Raw genomic sequence first — 22,386 nt, forward strand, 5'->3', positions numbered from 1 at the left:
CCCCTCCTTTACCCCCCGTCTTGACTCTCCCCGACCCAGCCAACTAGAGACCAACTTGTCAGTGCCAGGAAAGCAGCTGTTGGCGCGAACTCTTGAGGACTGAGGATGTAGAAGCAGAAGCTGTTGACTTTTGGGGTCGCAACTGGGCCCCAAATCTCCTTTCCATGTCCCCACCTTATTTACCACTTAGCTCTTGTGAGACTAAGGACAGGCCAGATAGTACCGTTCTCAAGGCTTACCCAACACCCCAGGCCTACAGAACCCTAGCTCAGTACCTAAGCAGGACCAGAGAGAGGGGTCCTGCCAGACCTGAGGATAGAACCTTCCTGGGTCCCCAGATAAGGGGCTTAAACTACAGCTCCCACCCAATCATTCCCATCCCCCAGCTTTCTGTAGACAGCCCATCTCCCTCAGTACCTTGGGGGTAACTTGCTACCGCTTCCCAGCACCCTTACAGCTTAAAGCATAGTACCTACCACCAGGCACAGGCTGTTCTTATTCTCACCTGCTCAGACGGCAGGGCTCACTACCCTCCCTCCCTCCCATCAAAAAATTAAATAAGAACGGAAACAGGTGCTTCAGCTGTTGTTTATTGACATAAAGGTGGGCTCTATAGCAACAGGCCTGCAGCCGCTGCAGTGGGGAACTCGGAGGTGGAGTGTTTGTTTGACAGCTGAGTGGAGTGCAGGGCACAAGAGCACAGGGTGGGGAGGGCGCAAGGTATTACGGGAAGCAAGGGCGGGCCAGGGCCGGCTGCCTACACTGGAACCGCGACCCCATGCTCTAAGCCCTACTTTTTCACAGGCAGTCTCCTGACTCCAGGCCAGGGCTGGGAGATCTCTGGACATCCTTTCTTTGGGAGCTGAACCAACTACACGAGGAGTTGCTGCCCACCTGCACTAAGTCCGGCATTCCTCCTTCATCCGTTGCTTTAGCCACTTGATGGCTGGCTGGGATCCCGGCAATCCCTCATCAAACAGGGTCTACACCCAGCCGCGTTTCAGAGGCTCATCTCCCCTGCTGTCCCAGCCCAGTGCCACACTACAGCCCAGAGTGAGCACTACAAGCATTGCTGGCCTAATGGATGGGGTGGGGAGGGGGTGAGGGACAAGGGCTGCAGGAGGGGCTGCAGGGGCCATCAAGGCACAGGCACTACACGCATGGTGTTGGTGAAGCCAGAACCCGGGCGCCAGCCAGTCAGCACAATGACCACATCTCCCGTCTTAAAGAAGCCCCGAGCCTTGCCTGGAAGAGAAGAGAGGTTGGTTGGTTGGTGACAGTCAAGCCAGGGAGGTTTACACAGGTGGACAACTGTTGCTCAGAGCACTACCAACCACTCGCCATGACTTCCTCCCACCACAAGATGGCACCAGACTCCAAGCCCTGGCCAAGGGGATGGGACAGAGCTGAAGACTATGATGGACATCCATCCTGTTTGCACCAAGCCTTGCTCAAGGTGAGAGCTGGCGGCGTCACCTGTGTAACGCCCACAGTGCAGCAGCTCTAGACAACTGTATGGAAAAGAAAAGAACCGTGACAAGGAACGTACCAACATTCATGGCCAAGTTCACCCGCAGGTCCACATCCTCAGCCCAGGCATCGTGGACCGGGTCCTTACACAACACAGGGAAGATGCCGCGGTACAGGTGGGCCTGGCGAGCCGTCTGGGGGTTCCGGGTCACAGCAATGATGGGCGCACGGGGGCGGTATCGGGCCACCTGGTGAGCAGACCTGGCAGGAAACACAAAATAGTGACTGGGCAGCTCTGGGAAGCATGCCAGGGCCTAGCGACCAATCTCACTTCACAGGCTCTGGCCAGGAACAGCTGTTTCTGGTGTCCCCCCCTCTAGGCTGGGCAGTCCCTCCTCCTGTACCCAATAGCTGGGTACCACTTGCTGGACGAACATCCCACGCCACGTGGTCACTGGCCACGCGAAGCCCTCCATCGGCACAGAGCCAGCCCTGGTGCCACCAGCACCACCAGCAAGCCCAGCGGCTCTGCAAAGGGCAGCACGGGCGTGACCAGGCCTCTGGAAGGCAACCAGGCTGCGAACTCCCAGCTGCTTCCTCAATACATACAGCTCATCCTCCCTCTACGTCTCAGCACTGACCTGACAGGCAGCGGAGGCTTTGTAAGACTGCGGCTAGGCTAGTGCTGGGACTGGGCGTTCAATTCAGGACACCTTGCACTCCATGTTAGCATTTTTTGCTCAAGGCTTATTCTTAGGGGGAAGGGGAGGCTGGTTATAACCAGAGATACGATGGGATTTTCTGCCTAGGATGGCTTTAAAAATCAATCCTCAAGGGCTGGGGATATGGCCTAGTGGCAAGAGTGCTTGCCTCGGATACATGAGGCCCTGGGTTCGATTCCCCAGCACCACATATACAGAAAATGGCCAGAAGTGGCACTGTGGCTCAAGTGGCAGAGTGCTAGCCTTGAGCAAGAAGAGGCCAGGGACAGTGCTCAGGCCCTGAGTTCAGTCCCAGGACTGGCAAAAAAAAAAAAGAGGTCCCAGCCTCCAGTATAGCTGGGATTGATTATAGGTGTGAGCCACCAGCTCCCAAGCTCTAAGACTTTAGAAAACAGGGTGCCAAGAGCCTCTTGAGGCTCCCCTGGAGCAGAGGGGGACCCCCCCCCCCGAGTGGCTGACACCACAGGAACGAGGAGCCAGCCGGGGCCCCGTGAAAGCCCTGCGCCCAGGCTTGGCCTACACACTCAATTACCCAGCTGCTGAGTGAAATCCCAGAAGCCTAAAGGTAAAAATAGCGGCGAGAACAGCGGGGGTGAGGACCTTTCACAAAGGTCGCCCCGATGGCTGGAGCTGGGGGGACGGCTCTTCACCCACTGGCCGCTCAGCCTCTCCCTCCCCACCTATCTTCAGAGCTCTCATGGCCCCAGGGGCAGGGCGGGGGAGCACTCACCCCCGGACCTGGAAAGGGGAGGGAAGGAGAAGCCAGGAAGGGATCTCAAGTCAGTGCCAACAAGAAGGCACCGCAGTCTCTGCTGGCCTGGGTGTCCAAAGGAGACACGGATAGTACTGATTTCCCAGACGGAGTGTCTCCAGAGCGCGTGGTAATTGGAATACACAAAACTGGCCGTTTCCAGCTCCCCCAGAGGCTGTCAACTTGCTTTGTATCCAGTTGGCTGAACACCTGCTGTCTGTCTGTCCCGCACTGGAGCCGGGGAAGGCAGGGGCCCACCCTGGGGCTGCGGGGGGCCCCTTACCTTGGCTCAGCACCCCAGGACTCCGGGGCCCACAGGGGGCGGTGTGCGCACGAGGGCATCCCCGGGAGAGCCCGCTACCGCCTCCTACCTGCCAGACTTGGTAAGGACGATTATGGCCCCACTGGAGCACTTGAAGGAGGCCTCCACGGCGCCCACGGCGGCGGCTTCTGTGGGGTCGCTGGTAATGGGTGCGAGGCGGCGGAGCTCCTCGAATAATTGCAAGTGGTAGATGGCAGCCTCTGCCTCGCGGGCAATCTGGGGGGGGGGGGCAACATCCGTCCAGAGGGACGAGGGGGGGAGGGGGGGGACAGAGCTGGTCAGCGCTTTGTCACCAAGGGCCGGGGAAGGGAGCAGCCACAGACAGCTGGGGAGGGCCACGTCCCCGGCACCAGGCCTGGGGTGTCTGTGAGAGCAACCAAGATGGCAGCCCCACGAGAACCACGGCCCACGCCAGGTGCGTGTGATTGAATCCCCGCTGCGATGGCCTAGGACCTGCCTGCCCTAGCCTGAGTCGCCTCCCTGGCTGCCTTCCTGCCGACACCGCTGGAGGGAAAAGCCGGTCACGGAGCCTCCGGTGCCACCTGCCCTTCGGGCCCTACCTGCCAGACTCGGTGAGCACTATCAAAGCGCTCGCTAGGCACTTATAGGAGGCCTGCACGCTGCCCATGGCCATGGCCTCCATGGGGTCTGTGGAGTAACAGGAGGCCCGCGAGAGCTCCTCGAACATCTGCCGGTGGAACATGGCTGCCTCGGCCTCCCGCGCTATCTGCAGGGTGGGGGGGAGGGGGCGGGGGAGGAGGAGCAGGGGTGAAGAGAGGGGAGGAAGAGACAACACACGGGAAGACAGAATAGAATGGGGGGAATTAATCAGGGAGATTAATTCCTGCGGGCAGATGGGGTGCAAGTCCCTGCGGTCTGGGGGGGGCGCGAGGTCCCTGTGCCCGACGGTGCCACCTTCACCCAGGAACGGGGAAGCGGAGCCCTGCCACCCACAGGGGGTGCTTTCGCTGGGAGTTTTGCTTTGCTGGGTGTGCCAGGATGGGGGCTTGAACTAAAGGACTCACTTGGCTCAAGGATGACTACCACTTGAGCGCTAAGCTCCATTTCTGGCTTTTTAAAAAATGGTGGCTAATTGTAAGTTACGAAGTGTCAAGACTTCTTTCTACCTGGGCTGGTCTCAAACCCGGATCCTTCAGATCTCAGCCCCCCCGCCCCCCCCCAACAGCTGGGATCGCAGGCTCGAGCCACCAAGGGCCGGGGCCTCTTTGGGATTCCGAGTGGCACCCTGACATGGAAGCGCTCCCGGGCCGAGCACCCCACTCCGCACGGGGACTTGACCACGCTGCCCGCAGATCACAGCTGACAGACAGGAAGAGACCCCACCTCCCCACGCGGCCGCCTGGCTGGGCACAAGCCCCACCCGGCTTCCACGCACACACGGAGCCGCCCGCGCTGCTCGCCGGGCGTCGGGCAGAGCGAGAAGCCGGGGCGATGCCGCCCCGAGGCCAAGCCGGGCAGCCGCGCGAAGCTCTCGGCGGGCGGGCGTGCGAGCGACTCCGGCCAGCGTGCCGACAGCCGCGTGAGGAGAGGGACGCGGGGAGAAGCATGCACAGCCACGGGGGACAGGACAGTCATGAAAGCAGTTAGCACAAAGCCGCCGAGTTATTCCAAGACCAGTAGCTCAGGTGAGGCCAAGAAGAGGAGGGGGGAAGGCCAGCGTTAGGGGGTCCCAATCAATGATGCGTGAGGGGAAGGTCAGCCGCGGCGTGTCATCCAACTCGACAGCGGGAGCGGAGGGGAGGCTGCGTGGGCCAGGTTAAAAGGATCCATCGTGGGGGTTTTTAAGGACGGGATGAATGCATGCAACTGGGGGGGGGGGGGCGGACACGAGGGGATGGATGGATACCTGGCACTGCTCGGTTCTCAGTGATGGATGGGGCCACGAACTAACGCTGCATCAGTGACACCAAGGAGAAAACACTGACTTTCTCCCGATCACCGGTGACAAGCAGCCGCAGCCTGGCCCAAACCCTGAAATACTCGTCCTCAACAGTGCCAGACAGGCTCTGCCCGACCGGTGGAAAGGACGCGGGACTGAGAACCCGAGGTGAGCACTGGTCTCCAACCTGTCCTTGTCTGTTGCTAAGGAGACCGTCGTGGTGTGGGAGGGAGGAGGTGGTAACCCCCTCGGACCCTTATCTACAAACCAAGGGAAGAGTTGTACACATTTTTATCTGACCTGCCAACATGGTAAATCAAGTCACAGCCGGTCACGCTGCCACCTCTGAAGCCAGGCTGCACCCGTTAAGTAGGGCAATTAGAGGGGGGTGGGGGAGCAGAGAAAGTGAACTTGTGGTCTCCTTTTCCCTGGCCAAACTCTTGAAAATGGATGGGCAACTAGAAAATTCTAGACCGGACAGGAACTCAGCCAAGCTCCACGGACAGAGAAGAAAAAAGGGGACTGTCAAACCCAAATTTCTAAGCCAAGGTCCTACCAGGCCCAATGACCTCCTGCCCACCTCTATTTTCTTTTATGTCTTTTAATTTTTGGAAGTCATGACGCTGCACCTGCGAGCCACCCCCCAGCCCTCCCGTGTCCATTGGCGGGCCGCTGGCACACACCTGGCCAGACTCGTTGGTCTGAAACAGCAAGGCGGGACCCATGCATGCAGCAGGCACCGTGCAAGACCGGCTGGGACGGCCCAGCGTGGGGGGGCGGCCTCCGGTCTGGAGCCGTGTGTGGGGGGGTCCAGCTGGAAGCCCAAGGCCTGGACACGCCCACAACAGGACAGAGGCAGCCGCACCCTCTGGACTGTGCAGCCAAAAAGGTAGGAGGCAGCATGCCAGGACCGACGTCCTGAAAGCAGACCACACTGCAACACATCCAATGATGGCGTCTCCAAACCAGGAGAGAAAACGGGAGGGGGGGGTGTGGGCATGGAAGACAGAACCGAAAAATCCGGAACCCACGACACAGCTTTCACTCGTCGGTGGGTGGCCTTTTCCCTCAAGGATGGCGCTCTGCTCCCTGAGCCACGTGGTGGTGCATCATGGGAGATAACGATGTCACAGACGTTTCCTTCAAGGGCTGGTTTTGAACCAGCTGGGATCACAGGGGTGAGCCCCCGGTGCACGCACGGTGGACTCACCAGGTGCTGCATGCGGACGGCCTCCAGAGGGTAGTCCCCCTTGGCTGTCTCTCCAGACAGCATAATGCAGTCGGCCCCGTCCAGAACGGCGTTGGCCACGTCGCTGCCCTCGGCGCGGGTGGGGCGGGGCTTCTTGATCATGCTCTCCAACATCTGCGAGGGGGCGGGGCGCAGGGTGAGACGGGAAAGGGGGCTGACCCCCCTGAACTGGGGGTGGGTGAGGAGGAGGCTTGGTATACACGCGGCAGTGGGGGTGGGGTGGGGGTGGGGACAGGAGGCGCGTGCCTGTGTAGCGCAGATCACAGGCTTGCCAGCTCGGTTGCACCGGCCAATCATCATCTTCTGGGCCAGGAAGACCTTCTCTGCTGGGATCTCGATCCCCAGGTCCCCGCGAGCGACCATGATGCCATCACTGGCCTCCAGGATCTCATCAAACCTGTAGAGATAGGGAGATGACACAGAGAGGCTGGTGAAAAGGTGCCACAACAAAAACAATCAACACCCGAGGATCCACAGTTCAAAGCCAGCCCCAGGCTACAAGCTCGTGAGACTCATCTCCCAGTAACCCCGCACAATGCCAGGAGTGTAACTGTGGCGTTAAGTGGTAAAGCACTAGCTTCGAGTAACAACCAAAAATCCTGTATGCCCCAAGTCTCGGCTCTACTGTATCCCCTTCCCCCCACCCCCAAAGAAATGAAAGCTCAGGTGTTGGTGGCTGAGGCCTGCGGTTCGAAGCCAGCCTGCGCAGCCAAGGCCATGAGGCTCTATCTCCATGAGCTGCCAGGAAATGGGAAGTGGAGCTTGCTAGCTAGCCTTGAACAGAAAAGATCAGGGAGGAGCTCAGGGGCAGCCGCGAGGACCTGAGTTCAAGCCCCAGGACCAGCACACACAAAAAGGAAAAATGCACACAGTGATCCCAACTCAGGGACACGGTGACCTCTGTGCTTGGAGCTGTGGCCCGACGACGCCACTGTTGGCTCTGGGCCCTTAGAACAACGTGCGGCTGGCTCCTGGCCCTTCTTCCCATCGAGGAGGAAGGTTATGTCTGCTCTTGTGCCTTTCCAACAGCACGGGCGCCACTGTTGGCCTCACCTGCGGACGCCTTCGTGGTTCTCGATCTTGCTGATAATCTTGATGTTCTTCCCCTTCTCGCCCAGGACCTTCCTGACCTCGTGGACGTCGGCCGCCTTCCGGATGAAGGACGCGAACACCATGTCCACGTCCTGTTCCACTCCGAACTTCAGGTCCTGGATGTCCTTCTCCGACACGGCCGGCAGGTCCACGGCGGCCCCGGGAAGGTTCACGCCCTTCTTGCTGCCCAAAGAGCCACCGTTCTCCACCTCTGTCACCAGGTAGTCAGGCCCTGGGGGGACGGGAGCCGCAGGGAGGCAGCACAATGAAACCCGGTGCCAGGACGGAAGGACCGGCCAGGAGCCCCCCTGCCTCCCTTTCCCCCACGCTCCGGTGTCTGGAAAGTAACCGAAAGGGCCCCGGAGCCACAGGACCAGAGTTCAAACCCCACCTCCACTAACTGCAAGATCAGAAAAGGCCATTAAACCCCCTTTCGTAGTCTCGTCTCCTCGCCTGTAAAGACAGGTAACAATCCCAACTCACAGTGCTACTAGGAGCCAGGGGTAAGGCAAGGGAGAGGTTTGGAAAGAAGAGAGGGAAATGTCTTCTGGAAGACAACAATGGTAGAAGGGCTGATGCTGGAGGATCACTGTGGCTCATGCCTGTAATCCCAGCTACCCAGAGGCTGAAATCTAAGGATTCCCTCATCTCCAATTAAGCAGCAAAGAGCTACAGGTAAAGCGAGGCTCGAGGAGTAGAGAGCAACAGCACGAGGAAGAATAAGGCAGCATCGCCGAGAGTGAGCAGGACTCAACCTTGTCGTCAGCCACGCGTGCTTCCGGGCTGGCATTTAGGGGCAGAGGCGGATTGGCACCCGGGACCCGGGCACTATCCGCCGTCCACGCGTACGCACCTTTCTCCTTCACCTGCAGGGAAATGAGGCCGTCGTCCACGTAGATCTTGCTGCCCACCTCCACCACCTTGCAGATGTTCTTGTAGTCCAGCCACAAGACGTTCTCGTCACACTTCTCCATGTAGGCGTTGTCCAGGGTGATCTTCAGCTTCCCTCCCTTCTTCAGCTCCACCTCGGCGGTTCCGCTCTGCACAGGGCATGCGCAAGGGGGCCCCGGAAATGAAATGGATTTGTTTGTTTGTTTTTGCAATACAGGAACTGCCATTTCCCCGCAGCCTGCTTCCCTCCGCGAGCCTCCCCCTCCACAGCCTCCGCCGTACTCACGCCCTTGATGAGCCCAGTCCGGATCTCAGGCCCCTTGGTGTCCAGAGCCACAGCCACCGGCCGGTAGAGGATCGGGTCAGACGCGAAGCTTTCCGTGGCTATGCGCACATTCTTGATGGTCTCTGCGTGGTACTGGGGGGCGGGGGGAGAGAAAGGAGGGGTCACGCCCTGCCCTCCCCATCCCAGAGCCAAAGCTGGGATTGACTGACCCCCCCCCCCCCTGCAGAGGCCTCAGCCGGGCACCGGGGGCTCACACCTGCCACGCTAGCTGCTCAGTAGGTGGAAACATGAGGATCAGGGTTCAAAGCCACCCTGAGCTAAGTTCGAGACTCAAATCTCAAACGGCAGAAAACCACAAGTGGAGCCGCGACTCCAAAGCAGTAGAGTGCTATCCCTTGAGCAGAAGAGCTCAGGGACAGAGCCTAAGCCCTGAGGTTCAAGCCCCAAGACTGATGAAATACTAATAATATAATATTAATAAAAAAGCAAATCATAGGGCTGGGGATATGGCCTAGTGGCAAGAGTGCCTGCCTCGTATACATGAGGCCCTGGGTTCGATTCCCCAGCACCACATATACAGAAAACGGCCAGAAGTGGCGCTGCGGCTCAAGTGGCAGAGTGCTAGCCTTGAGCAAAAAGAAGCCAGGGACAGTATTCAGGCCCTGAGTCCAAGCCCCAGGACTGCCCCCCCCCCCAAAAAAACAAATCATAGGCAGCTCAGTGTTGGCGTGAAAAGCTATGAAAGGCACAGGTGCGACTGCATACTAACACAAAACCAGCCATGGCCTCCTGGGGTTGGGGATATGGCTTAGCGGTAGAGTGCTTGCCTAGTATGCATGAAGCCCTGGGTTTGATTCCTCAGCACCACACACACAGAAAAGGGTGGAACTGGCGCTGTGGCTCAAGTGGCAGAGTGCTAGCCTTGAGCAAAAGGAAGCCAGGGACAGTGCTCAGGCCCTGAGTCCCAGGACTGGCAAAAAAAAACCCAAAACACCAAACCAGCCATGTGCCTCTAGAGCCACTGGGTAAAATAGCAAGGGCTTGTGAGCGCGTGGGTTTAGAACCATCTACCCTGGCTGGCAGTCAGTCAGGTTCTGTGTTTTCTCTATTGATCTCAACCACAATCCAAACTCCATTATTGACTTAGGTTGTAGACGCACAAGGCAATCACCCATTGCGAAGGTCAGACCAGGTTGCACTAACACTTCCTACCCGGAGAGGAACAGCTGGGTCAGCTGCCTCTAGGCAGGGACTGCTCTTGGCAGCGAGTGCAGCAATAATGGCTCCAGGTTCCCCTTTATCGCCACTATTTGATCCAAAAGGGACTCAGACCAAGATAAGATATCCCAAATAGCTGCCAAGAGCACACTCCACAGGCACTGCTGATAACGGGGCACCGAACCCAGCACTTTATGGGCCCTTTCACCGCCCATGTGCAGAATTGCACATGGGCAGGCGAGCCCCAGGCAGAGCCCATCTCCGGGGATGGCTGCCTGGCGCGTGCGTCAGCTCATGGTGTCCGGCGACAGCAGCAGACAACACAGAAGAGACGTGGAAATAGCCTGTGTGTGCATACGTGTGTGTGAACTCAAGGCCGCAGTGCTGTCCCCTAAGACTTTTGTGCTCAGAGCTAGTGCCCTACAACCCGAGCCACAGCTCCGCCTCCAGCTCTTCAAGGTTTTTGGTAGTGAATGGAAGATAGGAATCTCACGGACTTTCCTCCCTGGACAAGTTTCAACTCTTGATTCCCAGACCTCAGCCTCTTCAGTGGCTGGGATCATGGCACCAGACAATGGTACCTGCTTTGGAGACTTCCTGCGTTGTAAAATAAGTGCATTTGGGGGAAAGAAGGATGGACACTGACTTAAAAAGAAAAAAAAGAACTGTACTCTCATTACCAGACTTAGGAAACAGAAGCCCCGTTGCATAACAGCTTAATAGTAACAATGAAATTATGCATACTTCATAAGCAATGATGGGATCCTGAAATTGTTATAAAGGTGATGTACAGAGGGTTTACAATTACAGAACTCAGAGTATATATTTCCTTTTGGGCAATGTCACCACTTCCCTTGTTCTCTCCCAGTAACAATGAAAAAAAATTATTTTTAAGTGAATTTAAATGTCTACAGTTCATTCGCTAGAACACTTTTTTATTTCCTGGTTGCTGTGCATGTATTTGATAACAAGTTGATTTGGTTTTGGTTTTTCTTTTTCCAGGGCCAGGTCCTGAACTAGGGGCCTCCCACCCACGTGACAGGCGGGTGTCCAGCACGGGGCCGTGGCAGCCAGTCCTGGGTGCGAGCCACCACGCATTCCGACCCGGGGACCGGAGGTCACCCCGCATATCACATCATACCTGGGGGAGTAGACGGCACGGCACTGGCACCCAGTGCTCTGCGTGGTTATCTCTTGGTAAACCATCAGCAGGTGCACGGCCTGTTCACGTGACCACCTGCTGGGGAGCCACAGGCCCCCCCCCCCCCCGGCCTCAGCAGGCTCCCAATGTGGGCTGCGTGACAGCCGGCGTTTCTGGCAGCCACGGCTGACGGAACGTGCACGGTCAGCAAGACCACGTGTACGGCCAAAAGTGGTGCTTAGAGACACCCCCAAAGCTGCCCACCAAGACCAGAAAGCAAGGCAAGCGATGCCCCTCGGCTAGAATGAGCCAGTTCTGTGTTGTCTCTGACCTCAAGGGGACAACCTCATCTGGGTCTAATCCCTAAAAATAAACTCCTAAGAGGGACTTAAATAAAAATAAAACCCTCCAGGTGCTAATCTAGAAATAAGATGGGAAGGACAGATAATCCCCGAATGCCTCTTGTAACTTAAAAAAAAAAAAAAGCAACAACAACAAAAATGAATAAAATTTACTACTACTGGGTGCTGGTTTAGAAGACTTGAGACCTGAGGATCGTGGTTTGAAACCAGCCCGAGCAGGGAACATCTGTGAGAGAGACACTCATCTCCAACTCATCACAGAAAAAGCCACAAGTGGAGCTGTGTGGCTCAAGTGGTGGAGTGCGAGGGACAGCAGCGCCCAGGCCCTGAGTTCAAGCCCTAGGACAGAGCGAGCGAGCTAGCTAGCTAAATTAAGTAAGTTGCTGGCCACCCTCTGCTCTGCGGCGGGCACACCCACGGTCCCCGCCATCTCAGAGCACCTGGTGTCACATTACTGGATGCAGGGAGCCAGGGAGCCTCGTGAAAGGTCAACGCCTCGCCTTCTATTTCTGCTCCTTTCCCGCACACTGGAGGCACCGCACTGCAGCACGCCCAGCACTGCAGCAGGGAGCAGGAGAGGCGATGCTCACGCCCTCCCCTCAGCCCTGACCTAAGCCAACGCACGGAACGCTCATTCCTGGTGACTCCTGCTGAGTAAGACGCTGATCATTGGGAGGATTTTAGCACACGGACCTTAAAAACTCGCAGTGCTGTCCAGCCTTCCCAGCGCTGGGATGACAGGCCATCCACCACCATGTCTGGCTAGGATGGGTCTAAACCTCCCTAGGTGCTTGTGTGATAAGCTTAGTCCCCTCCCCCATCTATGGGGGGCGGGGGGGGGGGCGGGGAGAAAGCCTGGTACCAGGCCACTGGCTGTTTATTGAACATGGCCCAGAGAAAAATCTATGCCGAAGAGTCTCATGTTTCCAGAAAGAAGGAATTCTCCTCTGGGAATGCTGAACCTAAGGGTTTATTTTTAGTCTGAACTTAACACCAGCCTCCAAAGGCCAGAGGGTCAGCTCTTGCCCCTCCCAGCCAGACAAGGACGCTCTACACTTTGAACATGAGGTACGAGTCAAGGGAGCACAAAGTCTCCCAGCAGGATGAGGTTCCCTGGTCTTCATCTCTCGCCGATCAGCAAACAGATCAGCAAACAGGCAGGAACGCAGCCTTTCCAAGTCAACACCTGGTCCCTGGCGGGCCTCTACCCGCAAGTCGGCCAGTTAGGAAATAGGGTCGGGGCTAGGAAGGTGGCTTAGCAGTAAGTAGAGAGCTTGCCTAGCACGCAAGAAGCCCTGAGTTCCATTCCTCAAACGTGAATGGTGACAAGAGGGAAGAACAGAGGGACTAGCTAATAAAGACAACCTGGTATTCACCAAGAAAATTAGAAGCAGGGCCCGGCGTCAGTGGCTCATACCCATAATCCTCACTACCCAGGAGGCTGAGATCTGAATATCAGGGTTCAAAACCAGCCCAGACAGGAAAAGTCCGTAAGATTCTTATCACCAACCAATGAGCAAAAAGTCAGAAGTAGAGCTGTGTGAGGTTCAGGTGGTAGAGCGCCAGCCTTGAGCACAAAAGCTCTGGGACAGCTCCCAGGCTGAGTTCAAGCCCTAGTACCCACACACACACACGCACACAAACCCAGATGTGTACAGATGTGCACCTGCCTGCTCCACCACGGCTAGTGAACACTACAGCCCCACCTCCTCTTACACAAGCATCAAGGGCCGGCTCACCTCATGGGTTCCGTGAGAGAAGTTCAGACGAGCCACATTCATCCCGGATTTGATCATCTCCTTCAGCATATCCACCGACCGGGAAGCCGGGCCTGCAAACAGTTCAAAGCCACCGGTGAGAAAACACGTACGCACACGGGAGGATGAACTTCAGCTTTACAAACACCATGCGTGCATTAAAAAAAAAGGGGGGGCGGGGAGCTGGGAATGTGGCCTAGTGGTAGAGTGCTTGCTTTGTATACACGAAGCCCTGGGTTCGATTCCTCAGCACCACATATACAGAAAACAGCCAGAAGGGGCGCTGTGGCTCAAGTGGCAGAGTGCTAGCCTTGAGCAAAAAGAAGCCAGGTGCTGTCCCCTTAGCCTTTCTTCTCAAGGCCAGAGCTCTACCACTGCAACCACAGCTCTCCCTCGGGCTCAGTCCCCCTAAAACCGTGTCAGTTACTTCGCTTCCCAGGGAGCCCCGGCCAGCCGGCCACCCGCGCGCGTACCGATGGTGCAGATGATGCCGGTGTTGCGGGCGGTGATGGGAGCCGAGTCAATGTCCAGGCGGCACATGTGCTCCAGGAACGTGTCGGCCATGGCCGCGTGCAGCTGCTGCGTCTGGATGAAGGCCGTCCCGGCGTCACTGTGGGGCTTCGGCATGGCTTCGGCGGTCCTGGCTCGGGCAAGGCAGACAGGGACAAAGCACTCAGATGGAGAGGGAGGCCCCGTGACACGTCAGCTCCATCGGCGGCCGCGCTCGGGGCACCAGGGGCTCATGGGATTGTGAACCAACAGAAAACCCTAAGGAGCACATCCGAACCTGCCACCGGCTTCCCAGAGCGCCCTGCCCGGAACAGGCATCCCCCGCGGGGCCGGAAATCAACGCCAGAGCTCTGTGTACTGTCAGGGACCCTGCCACTGACCCTCGACCCCAACCCTGGCGACTGCCTCATGAACCTGCACTGAACAGTAAGTCCTACCTAATCCCTGCGCGGTACAAGTTCTCTCTTAACGTGGAAAAGGCTGAGAAGGCCCTGGGGTAATGGGAAATGCCACAAGCCTCTCTTGGGTGGAGCAGAGTCCACCATCCTAACCAGTAAGCCTTTCATCAACTCATAGCAGTACCACGATGATTCTTCAGCCCCTAAGACAGGAGCCCTAGGCTCCTAGGAACAAGCTCACCAACAGGCCTGGCTTAGAAGCGAAGTCCAGCAGGACCTCAAAGAAGGAAAACAAAACAACCACCCTGGTGCACTGCAGCCAAGAATCACTGGTTCTAATATGACCCTAGTCCATTAACAAAGTCAGTTCTAACTACTTCCAGCTCTTGTTCCCACCATCCCAGGGCTGGAACTCAGGGCCTGGGCACTGTCCCAGAGACTCTGTGCTCCTGGCTAGCGCTTTACCACGTGAACAACAGCTACACTTATGGCCTTTTCTGAGTAGTTAGTTGCAGACAAGGGTCTATGGACGGGGCTGGGGAGATGGCCTAGTGGCAAGAGTGCTTGCCTCGTTATACATGAGGCCCTGGGTTCAATTCCCCAGCACCACATATACAGAAAATGGCCAGAAGTGGCGCTGTGGCTCAAGTGGCAGAGTGCTAGCCTTGAGCAAAAAGAAGCCAGGGACAGTGCTCAGGCCCTGAGTCCAAGCCCCAGGACTGCCCCCCCCCCCAAAAGTCTATGGACTTCCTGCCCAGGCTGGCTCTGAACCGCCATCCTCACATCTCGGCCTCCTGAGTAGCTAGGACAACAGGCATGAGCCACCAGCACCTGGCTTTTGCCTGCCTTTTTGAGAAAAGGTGTCGTGATGTAGCCTACGCTGCTGCTGAACCCTGCTCAGCCTCTAGAAGACAAGGATGACAGGTGTGCCCAGCAACGCTCAATTAAAATTTGACACAAATACTGCCTCCTGTCAGTCTCTGAACCACCTGTTCCAGGCAATTAACCAGCCCAGGTTACAATTCCAGCAACTGCCCTGACCTTTGCTTTATTACTGATTTAACAGAGAAACTCACTGGGCCAGTGAGCTAGCTGATTACTACAAAAAAAAATCTACAAGGAGCTCCAAGGCAGAGTTTACCCAGAGATGGACCCAACCAAAGGTTCCATCTAGCAGCCTCAGTACTAGGGCTCCACACAGGAGCCCCTTCCAAGCCCCAGGGATCTCCTCTGAGCCCAACATGGTGGCTTGCCTGCCTAACTAACCCCTTCCTGCCTTCCCTGACACCTGGCACAGGCCCAAGGAGCCCCGCAGCCAGCACGAGTGAGAAGCCAGGAGAGCCAGCAGCAGACACCGCCCCTACAGAGCCGCACCCCTGAGGAAGCCATCTGACATCTGGGAAACGGGATGCAGAAAAGAGAAAGAAATAGACCTGACTCGGAGGCAAACTCTAAGCAGAACCTATGGGGCAAAGGCAGTTTGCTCATCCCAGAGTGAAAGCCCAAACTCTCTACCCACCGCGAGCGCCCTCAGGCTTGGTACATGCAGGCAGTCCCCCTGGTGCGACCGCACACCGGGCCTCCCCAGGGCCGTGACGCCATCATGTGCACCCTCCCTAGGGACGAGGCACCGGATCGGCTCCGGCTCCGGCCGGGCCAGGGCGCCCCGGTCCCTGCCGACACCTAGCCATACCTTTGGATCTGTGGGGTTGTGATCCCGGTGACATAATTTAGGGTTTTTTTCTCAAGTTGGCTCCGTGACCCCACTTGCATAGACCGTTCAGAGCTGAATACTGTTTGCCCTGGAGAGCTGCACAGGGGTTAAAGCAAGACCTGAGTTGAAGCAAAGCGCCTGGTGGTGACGGGAAAAGTTACCGAAGAATCAAGCTTTCTTCCAGGTGGAAGGCACCTGGGGATGCAGCTGCTCACAGAAAAGGGAGCGGAAGACCCCCAAGAAAACGCGAGGGAGTACTGCGAGTAAGTTCTCGCGGAACTGGATTCTCATTGCCCCCCTCGGGGTGCAGGAGCCTCCTCAGTAGCTGGGATGACAGGCGTGGGCACCAGGGGTCAGCCCCGCAGTTCCCTGTAAGATCTGCACTAACACCCTTTAGTCTAAGAACCCAGTTTCTTCTCCTCTGTGGGCGGGGGCACCAAATCAAACCATACAAGGTATGTGACAAGACACACCTAAAATCTACCTGTATATTATCTGGGTGGTAGGATTATAGAAATTCTATTTTCTTTTCTAATAAAATTACGGACACCTAACATTGGGAGGGGTCAACTGCTGGGCCTCTCAAAGGTTTGGGGGAGAGATGAAAGGGGTCCCACTGATCAAGATGCAGTTAACTACACAATGACTTGAAACCCCTTTGTACGACTACATGAAAATCCATGGGACTCCATTTAATCACCAGAAAAGCTGTGGCAAGCGGTCAGGCACACACAGGCTTGAGCATGAAAGCTCAAGGACAGTACTTAGGTCCTGCGTTCAAATCCCATGCCTGGGGAAAGAAGTGAAATAGAAGAAATCCTCTACTTTGCGTGGTGAGAGGAGCGTGCTGTACACTACAAGAAGCTCAGTGCACTTCCGTTGGCTTGGGAAGACACACCTTGAGCCACAAGGCCAGGCACCTCCCAGAAGGGGGAGGAGGGATAGTTCAAGGACAACCCCACGCCAGCCTGTTAGCGACCAGCCCGGGTCCTGCCAGCTTTCCGTCCTGTTTTGTCTGCTGGAACTGCACAGTAAAACCTTTGTGAGGAGGACAGGCCGGGACGCCCAGGCGACGCCCGGGGCCAGGAGACTTCAGGCCCAACCCGCTGTAGCCCAAAGCACACAGCTTCACCACCCACCTCCAAGTCTACAGCCTTCTAATGTTGTTTTGGCTATCAAGTACAAAAATGACAAACGAGTGGCTTTCACGTTTTAGTGAATGCACACACCAGCAGTTAGCAAGACTTCCACCACAAGCTGTCGGGTGTTTAATGTGTGTACACGCGCCAGTACTGGGGCTTGAACTCACATCCTGGGCGCTTTTTCCTCTCAAGGCTGGAGCTCCACTCAAGCTTTGCTCACGGGTAACTGGAGACCAGTGTCTCCTACCTCACAGGCGTTCCTGCCCAAGCGGGCCTCCAAGCTCCATCCTCCCTTCTCTTGGCCTCCAGCGTTGCTATGGTGATAGGCATGAGCCACCGGCACCTGTGCTTTCTTGCCGCTCTCTTTCCCCAGGTCACCAAAGGGACCCGTTTCCAGTCACAAAAGCCTGTCTGTCAGAAGTACCCACGTCCCCGGAGCTGCATGAGGTCCCCCGTGCTCACCCTGGCTCGCCAGAGCACAGCCAGCCTTGAGCTGGTGGGGCAGGTTGCTGGGAAGTATGCCCTGGTGCCCGCCAGCTGTCTGGACATGCAGCCCCACCCAAGGCCAGCCTGCCCCTCGGCACCCTCCTCGTGGGGAGGCACAGACATGCAGAGCCAACCTCCACCGGGCGGCGAGGGCTGGGCGTGCCCGCGGGCCCCGGGCCGTCGCCGGCCTCAGCAGCAGCAGGATCGTCCTTGCAGCCATCTCCCTCTGTGGGAAACCACAGCGCGAGGCCTCAGCGGGCTGCGTGAAGCAGGCAGGCACACAGCCGGGCTCAGCCTCCCCCCCCTCCGGGCCTTGTGGTTCCTGGTTCACCCCACCAATTCATCTCTCAGAGCGCCACTTCATTCGGCCCTAATAAGCCGGGATCCCGCGCCAGCCCATCGCAACTCCCCGCAACCTTGTACCACCAGGTGCGAGGATCTGGTTCTCACGGACACCCAGCACATTGGGGCGCTAGCACCCACCAAAGCAACCACAAAGCGGTGCTACAGTATGCGACCTTCAGAAGCAACGGGGAAGAACTACCACCAGTGGCTGGCTCTCATCAAGCTGTGGGAGTTCTAGGACCAAACACAGGTGAGGACCCAGCCAGCAGCACTGGTGCTTAAGGTCTGAAGATGCTTGTCATCGGAGAAAGAATAAAAACAAGGGCAGGCAATGTAGTGCACACCTGTAATCCCAGCTCTTGGTAGGCTCAGCTACAGTGTGAATGAATCTACCTAAAACAACAACAACAACAAAACACGCAGTATAGAGGCTGGGAATGTGGCTTAGAGTGCTTGCCTAGCATGTCTGAAGCCCTGGGTTCCATTCCTCAGGACCACATACACAGAAAAAAAAAAGCCAGAAGTGGCACCGTGGCCCAAGCCTTGAGCAAAAAAAAAAAAAAAGACAGGAACAGTGCTTAGGCCCTGAGTCCCAAGCCCCAGGACTGGGAAAACAACAACAAAGAAAAGCAAGAGAAAGCTAGAAAAGACAACGGTGCCCTTTTACCCAGGGTAACAACAACCGAGATTTCTTTTGGAACTCTGCTCTTCTCATCTAGCAGGTCATACAAGTGTAAGAAAGCGTGGTTCGGTGTTAACTGTGTGAGCCACTCGTGGGGTTCAGCAAAACCCCCTGGCTGCCAAGCCAATATCTTTCTTTTTATTTTTTGCTGCCCAGTACCGCAACTTGAATTGTGAGCTTCCTGTCCCTGCTTGGCTCTTTTGCTCAAGGCTGGCACCCTATCACTTGAGCCCTGCTACTTCTTCTGGCACAGTGATCCTTACATCTCAACCTCCTCAACCGTTAGGGTCACAGGTCCGAGCCACCAATGCCCACCACGTAATTGATCCATCTTAAGGATTTCCTGCTTCAGGGGTAGAGTCCGGGGACATGGCCTTCATCAGTGAGCAGCAGAGGTGAGGCGCTGGCTGGGCACTTGGAGCAGCTGGTGAGGGATAGGAGGAGGGGGGGAGAGGGGAGGGGGGAGGATGGAGCAGAGGAGGGGGGAAGGGAACCCAGCAACACTGACCTAGTTAATTCTCACCACAGGAGTCTTCAGAGCTTGTGTCTACTTTTGAATTTTAACTGAAAAATTTACCAATTCTTGAATCTTAGAAGGAAGGCAGGCTCTAATATTTCTATTTCTCCCACCCAGAACACCTGAGCTGTGCTATTTAAAGACTTTCTATGCATATGAAAGAATTTCCAACTGTATACAATTCCCTTCTCAATCGGCAGGCCCCTCCCCCCTCGTGTTTTTGGGGGGTGGGCAGTACTGGGCCTGGCACTCTGGGGCTAAGTACGGATTCCCAAGCTCCTTCTGCTCAAGACCAGCATTCTACTACTTGAGCTACGGCACCACTTGGTGAACCATTAGCACCCAGCTCCTGTCGGCCATTCACTTTTGTATCCCTGTACTTTAAGCGCATCTGTTTGTTCGCTATCCGAGTGAGACTTGCACCAGGTACCTGCCGCCGCCGCTCACTAGCTCGCGCTCCACCAACTGAGCCACACCTCCAGCCCTCCGTCCACCTCCACCCTGACCCCGAGCCCGCAGCTTCTGTCTGTTCAGCCATTTCATATAGGAGGAGGGCACGTCAGGCCCGCCCCCTTCAGATCATGGCCACTTTACTGTATCCCATAAGCATAGCCACCAAAATCTATTTTTAGGAGAAAAAGGGGTAGTCAAATGGGAAAGGGCTGGCCACTGTCGATCGCCATCGCGTGGCGTGTGTCCTTGTCAGCTCGCCCTTGCGCTCAGCCCGACCAGGCTGGTATACGGGTCGGGTCGAGCCAAGTCACTGCCATTGCTCTAATCCTAGAGCCGCGTGGGTGCTCCGACTCCGGGCCTGGGCGCTGTCCCTTAGCTTTTTCATCATCGCATACCTCTCCAGCCCAGGCCTGTCCCGCTGGAGGCTGGAAGGAGGCTTAGGCCGCGGGGCTCGTGATGGACAGGGGGGAGGGGGCCTCCCGTAGCGGCCACCGCGGGTACTGCAGCCGGCGAGCCATCTCCTACGTGCGGCCAGGCACAAACCACCGCAGGGGCGTGGCCTCCCGCACTGCACGAATGCTCCTAGTCCTCCCCCCCCCCCCCCCCCGCTGGGCACTCCTACCAGGTGGCCATAGTCAGAGCCCCACTCCCCTCCCCCAAAGAGCTCCTAGAGCAAGTCACCAGAGACCAATCCCAGCTCTTGATTCCCCCCCACCAGTGTGGTCTTCACCTTTTGTCCTTCAGCCTGGAACCTGTCCTCAAACTGATGCTCAGCCCCCCCCCCAAGAGCTAGTACACACAAAGGGGGCAGTAAACTCATTTCCCAGGTGTCTAGCTCACTCACTCGAGTTGGGCTGAGGATTTTCAAGAGATCCAGACAAGCTGAAGTAAAATTAACTGAGCCTCGTACCCCAGGGGTTTGTACAGCTGGAGTTAAATCTCACCCCCCTCCCCCCTACTTCCTCATTCTTACTCTGCCTCCACCTTAAGAAATAGTCTTTTCTGTGACACCCCCTTCCCCAAACTTCCAAGGTGTTAGCAGTTAGGCCTCAACCTTTGGATGCTCTTTGTAAAACTTTGAATGCAACGCGCCCTAAATGAATGGAGACCCGTGTCCAGAAGTGAGGTCACTCCTCCCAGGGGAGGGGAGGGGAGGGGAGGGGAGGGCACGCGGAACCCAGGCACAGGGCATTCAGCTAGCTGAGCCCTTTGTAACCCCCGAGGAATACCTATTGTTACTTGACTCACTGCTAGGGGAATTTGGAGGTCTGCAAAATATAGATAAATAAATATAGACAAGGATTCCCCCACTTACCCAAAGAAGATAACCTGCTCAAAAAAGTTCAAAGGTTGCCCCATCTTTCCCCGCAAAGCCCCTGGACTGGGGAGATTACATTCCTCTCCCCCCCTCCACTGCAGCCCCCCCACCACATGCTCAGGCCCCCCAGGAGGCAAAATATTTGCAATTATTTGCTAACAATGCTGTCCCAGGAGCAGTGGCCAGGGCTCCCCTCAGTACCCCCGAAGCAGCCACACCCTCGGTACTGTTACTGGGGAGTGGTGACGCGCGGGTACCAATCCCTGCCCCAACGCGGCTGGACACAGCCTAGGTGCACAGGCCCACGTGGAGGGAAGGGAAAGTGTTCCCTCGGGGAGGCGCAACTTTGTGGCTACCTCGGATAGAACACCCTGAAGGCCCTGCTCTCGCTTTGTTCTGGAAGTTCCTTTCCCAAGAGACCCCAGCCAGAGTCGGTGGCAAGCGGAGAATTACAAAGTATCATTACTTAACTACACAGTAACTGCGCTGGGTAAACAGGGCCGGGATCCCCGGGAGGCGCGCGGAGAGCCTGACTCAGGTGTGCGCACGCGTGTGTGCGCACGCGTGTGCCCGTGGGTGGCCGGGAGGCCCACGAGGCCCAGCCGAGGAGCGGGACCGGACGGCGTGCGCGGGGGTTTCTGCACCTCCCCCCCCCACCCCGGCGATGGAGCCCCGGGGCCAGGTGGCCGCCGGAGAGGAAGAGGAAACCACTGCGGGCCTCCAGCATCTTCCCATCGCCCCCGAGGCCCGGGGCAGCGCGGGGCGCCCCCATCCTTCCCCGGGGGTAAATCTGAGTGGGAGGCCCGCGGGTCTCCGCGTGTGCGAGGAAGTCCGCTCGGACCCCGGCGCACGTGGCCGGGGACCCGCGGGACGGGGAGGCCCAGGGTTACGTAACCCGGAGTGCGGGGCCCTGGGGGGCCCGCCGGGCAGCGGGGGGGGGTGGGGGGGAAGCCGGGGCCTCGGGGTGGACGTGACCCGGGAGGGCGGGGCGGGGATGGGGAGGGGAGAGGGATGCGGGGCGGACGTGACCAGGGCCGAGGGGGAGGGGGGAGGGGGAGGAGGGGACGGGGACCGAGGGGGACGGGGACACGAGGACGGGGACCGGGCACGAAGTGGGGAGGGCGGGCTCCAGGAGGCGTCGGGACGCCGGGCTCGGCCTGCGGGGAGGCGGAGGGGGGCGCCGACGGGAAGGAGAGGACAAAGGGGGCGGGCGAGGGGAGGGCCGGGGCGGGGGAAGCGGGAGCGGGGGTCTCGGATGCGCAGGCCCGGGGTGCGAGCGAGCCGGCCTCCCCTCCCCGCACCCCAGCCCGGGGTCCCCGGCGCCCCAGGGCCCCGCGCCCGCGGTCCTGCGTGTGCAGGTGGGCCTGGACCGCGCGCCGGCCGGGAGGGCGGCGGAGGCCCCGGGAGGGCGGCGGAGGCCCCGGGATGGCGGAGGCCCCGGGATGACGGCGGAGGCCCCGGGAGGGCGGCGGAGGCCGGGGCGGTGGAGGCCGCGGTGGAGGCCGGCGCGGGGCCCCGCTCACCTGCGGCGTGCGGCGACTGCGGAACGGGCTGCGCGGCGGGGGCGAGGAGACGCGGGCGCGGCGGACGAGGAGCTCGTGTGCGGGAGCCGGGCCCGGGCCTCAAGGTTACCCCGGCGCGGCCCGCGATCCCTCCGCAG

At 57.9% G+C, this 22,386-nt stretch overlaps 1 protein-coding gene and 1 non-coding gene across 5 annotated transcripts; both read right to left on the reverse strand.

The window, feature by feature from the left end:
* Nucleotides 1-572: 572 nt before the first annotated feature.
* On the reverse strand, nucleotides 573-22,368 carry Pkm (pyruvate kinase M1/2). Of its 4 annotated transcripts, none has more exons than XM_048368612.1 (11): nucleotides 22,250-22,368; nucleotides 13,635-13,801; nucleotides 13,144-13,235; nucleotides 8,684-8,815; nucleotides 8,360-8,546; nucleotides 7,468-7,738; nucleotides 6,661-6,811; nucleotides 6,376-6,528; nucleotides 3,315-3,481; nucleotides 1,550-1,731; nucleotides 573-1,245 (listed from the first exon to the last, which is right to left on the reverse strand). In XM_048368612.1, exons 2-11 carry the CDS (start codon nucleotides 13,786-13,788, stop codon nucleotides 1,139-1,141), a joined length of 1,596 nt encoding a protein of 531 aa, XP_048224569.1. In that variant the 5' UTR covers nucleotides 13,789-13,801; nucleotides 22,250-22,368; the 3' UTR covers nucleotides 573-1,138. The 4 variants fall into 4 exon arrangements, with proteins under 4 accessions (XP_048224569.1, XP_048224567.1, XP_048224568.1 ...); XM_048368610.1 differs by lacking the exon at nucleotides 22,250-22,368 and adding an exon at nucleotides 15,763-15,901; XM_048368611.1 differs by lacking the exons at nucleotides 3,315-3,481; nucleotides 22,250-22,368 and adding exons at nucleotides 3,826-3,992; nucleotides 15,763-15,901.
* LOC125339151 lies at nucleotides 19,476-19,614 on the reverse strand. Its single transcript, XR_007208440.1, has one exon. It is a non-coding gene; the product is annotated as a small nucleolar RNA SNORA29 (small nucleolar RNA).
* Nucleotides 22,369-22,386: the final 18 nt, after the last annotated feature.

Source organism: Perognathus longimembris, chromosome 20, assembly GCF_023159225.1.
Source record: "Perognathus longimembris pacificus isolate PPM17 chromosome 20, ASM2315922v1, whole genome shotgun sequence".
In the NCBI taxonomy this organism is placed as follows: domain Eukaryota; kingdom Metazoa; phylum Chordata; class Mammalia; order Rodentia; family Heteromyidae; genus Perognathus; species Perognathus longimembris.

What these genes read in the sequence shown, in the direction of transcription:
- Pkm (XM_048368610.1), bottom strand. Translation starts at nt 15,842, where the DNA reads ATGCAAGTGGGGTCACGGAGCCAACTTGAGAAAAAAACCCTAAATTAT. An exon ending in TCTCTCACGGAACCCATGAG is followed by an intron (nt 8,816 to 13,143) that starts GTGAGCCGGCCC and finishes CCCGCCCCCCAG; the next exon opens with TACCACGCAGAGACCATCAA. An exon ending in GAACTTGGCCATGAATGTTG is followed by an intron (nt 1,246 to 1,549) that starts GTACGTTCCTTG and finishes CTTCTCTTCCAG; the next exon opens with GCAAGGCTCGGGGCTTCTTT.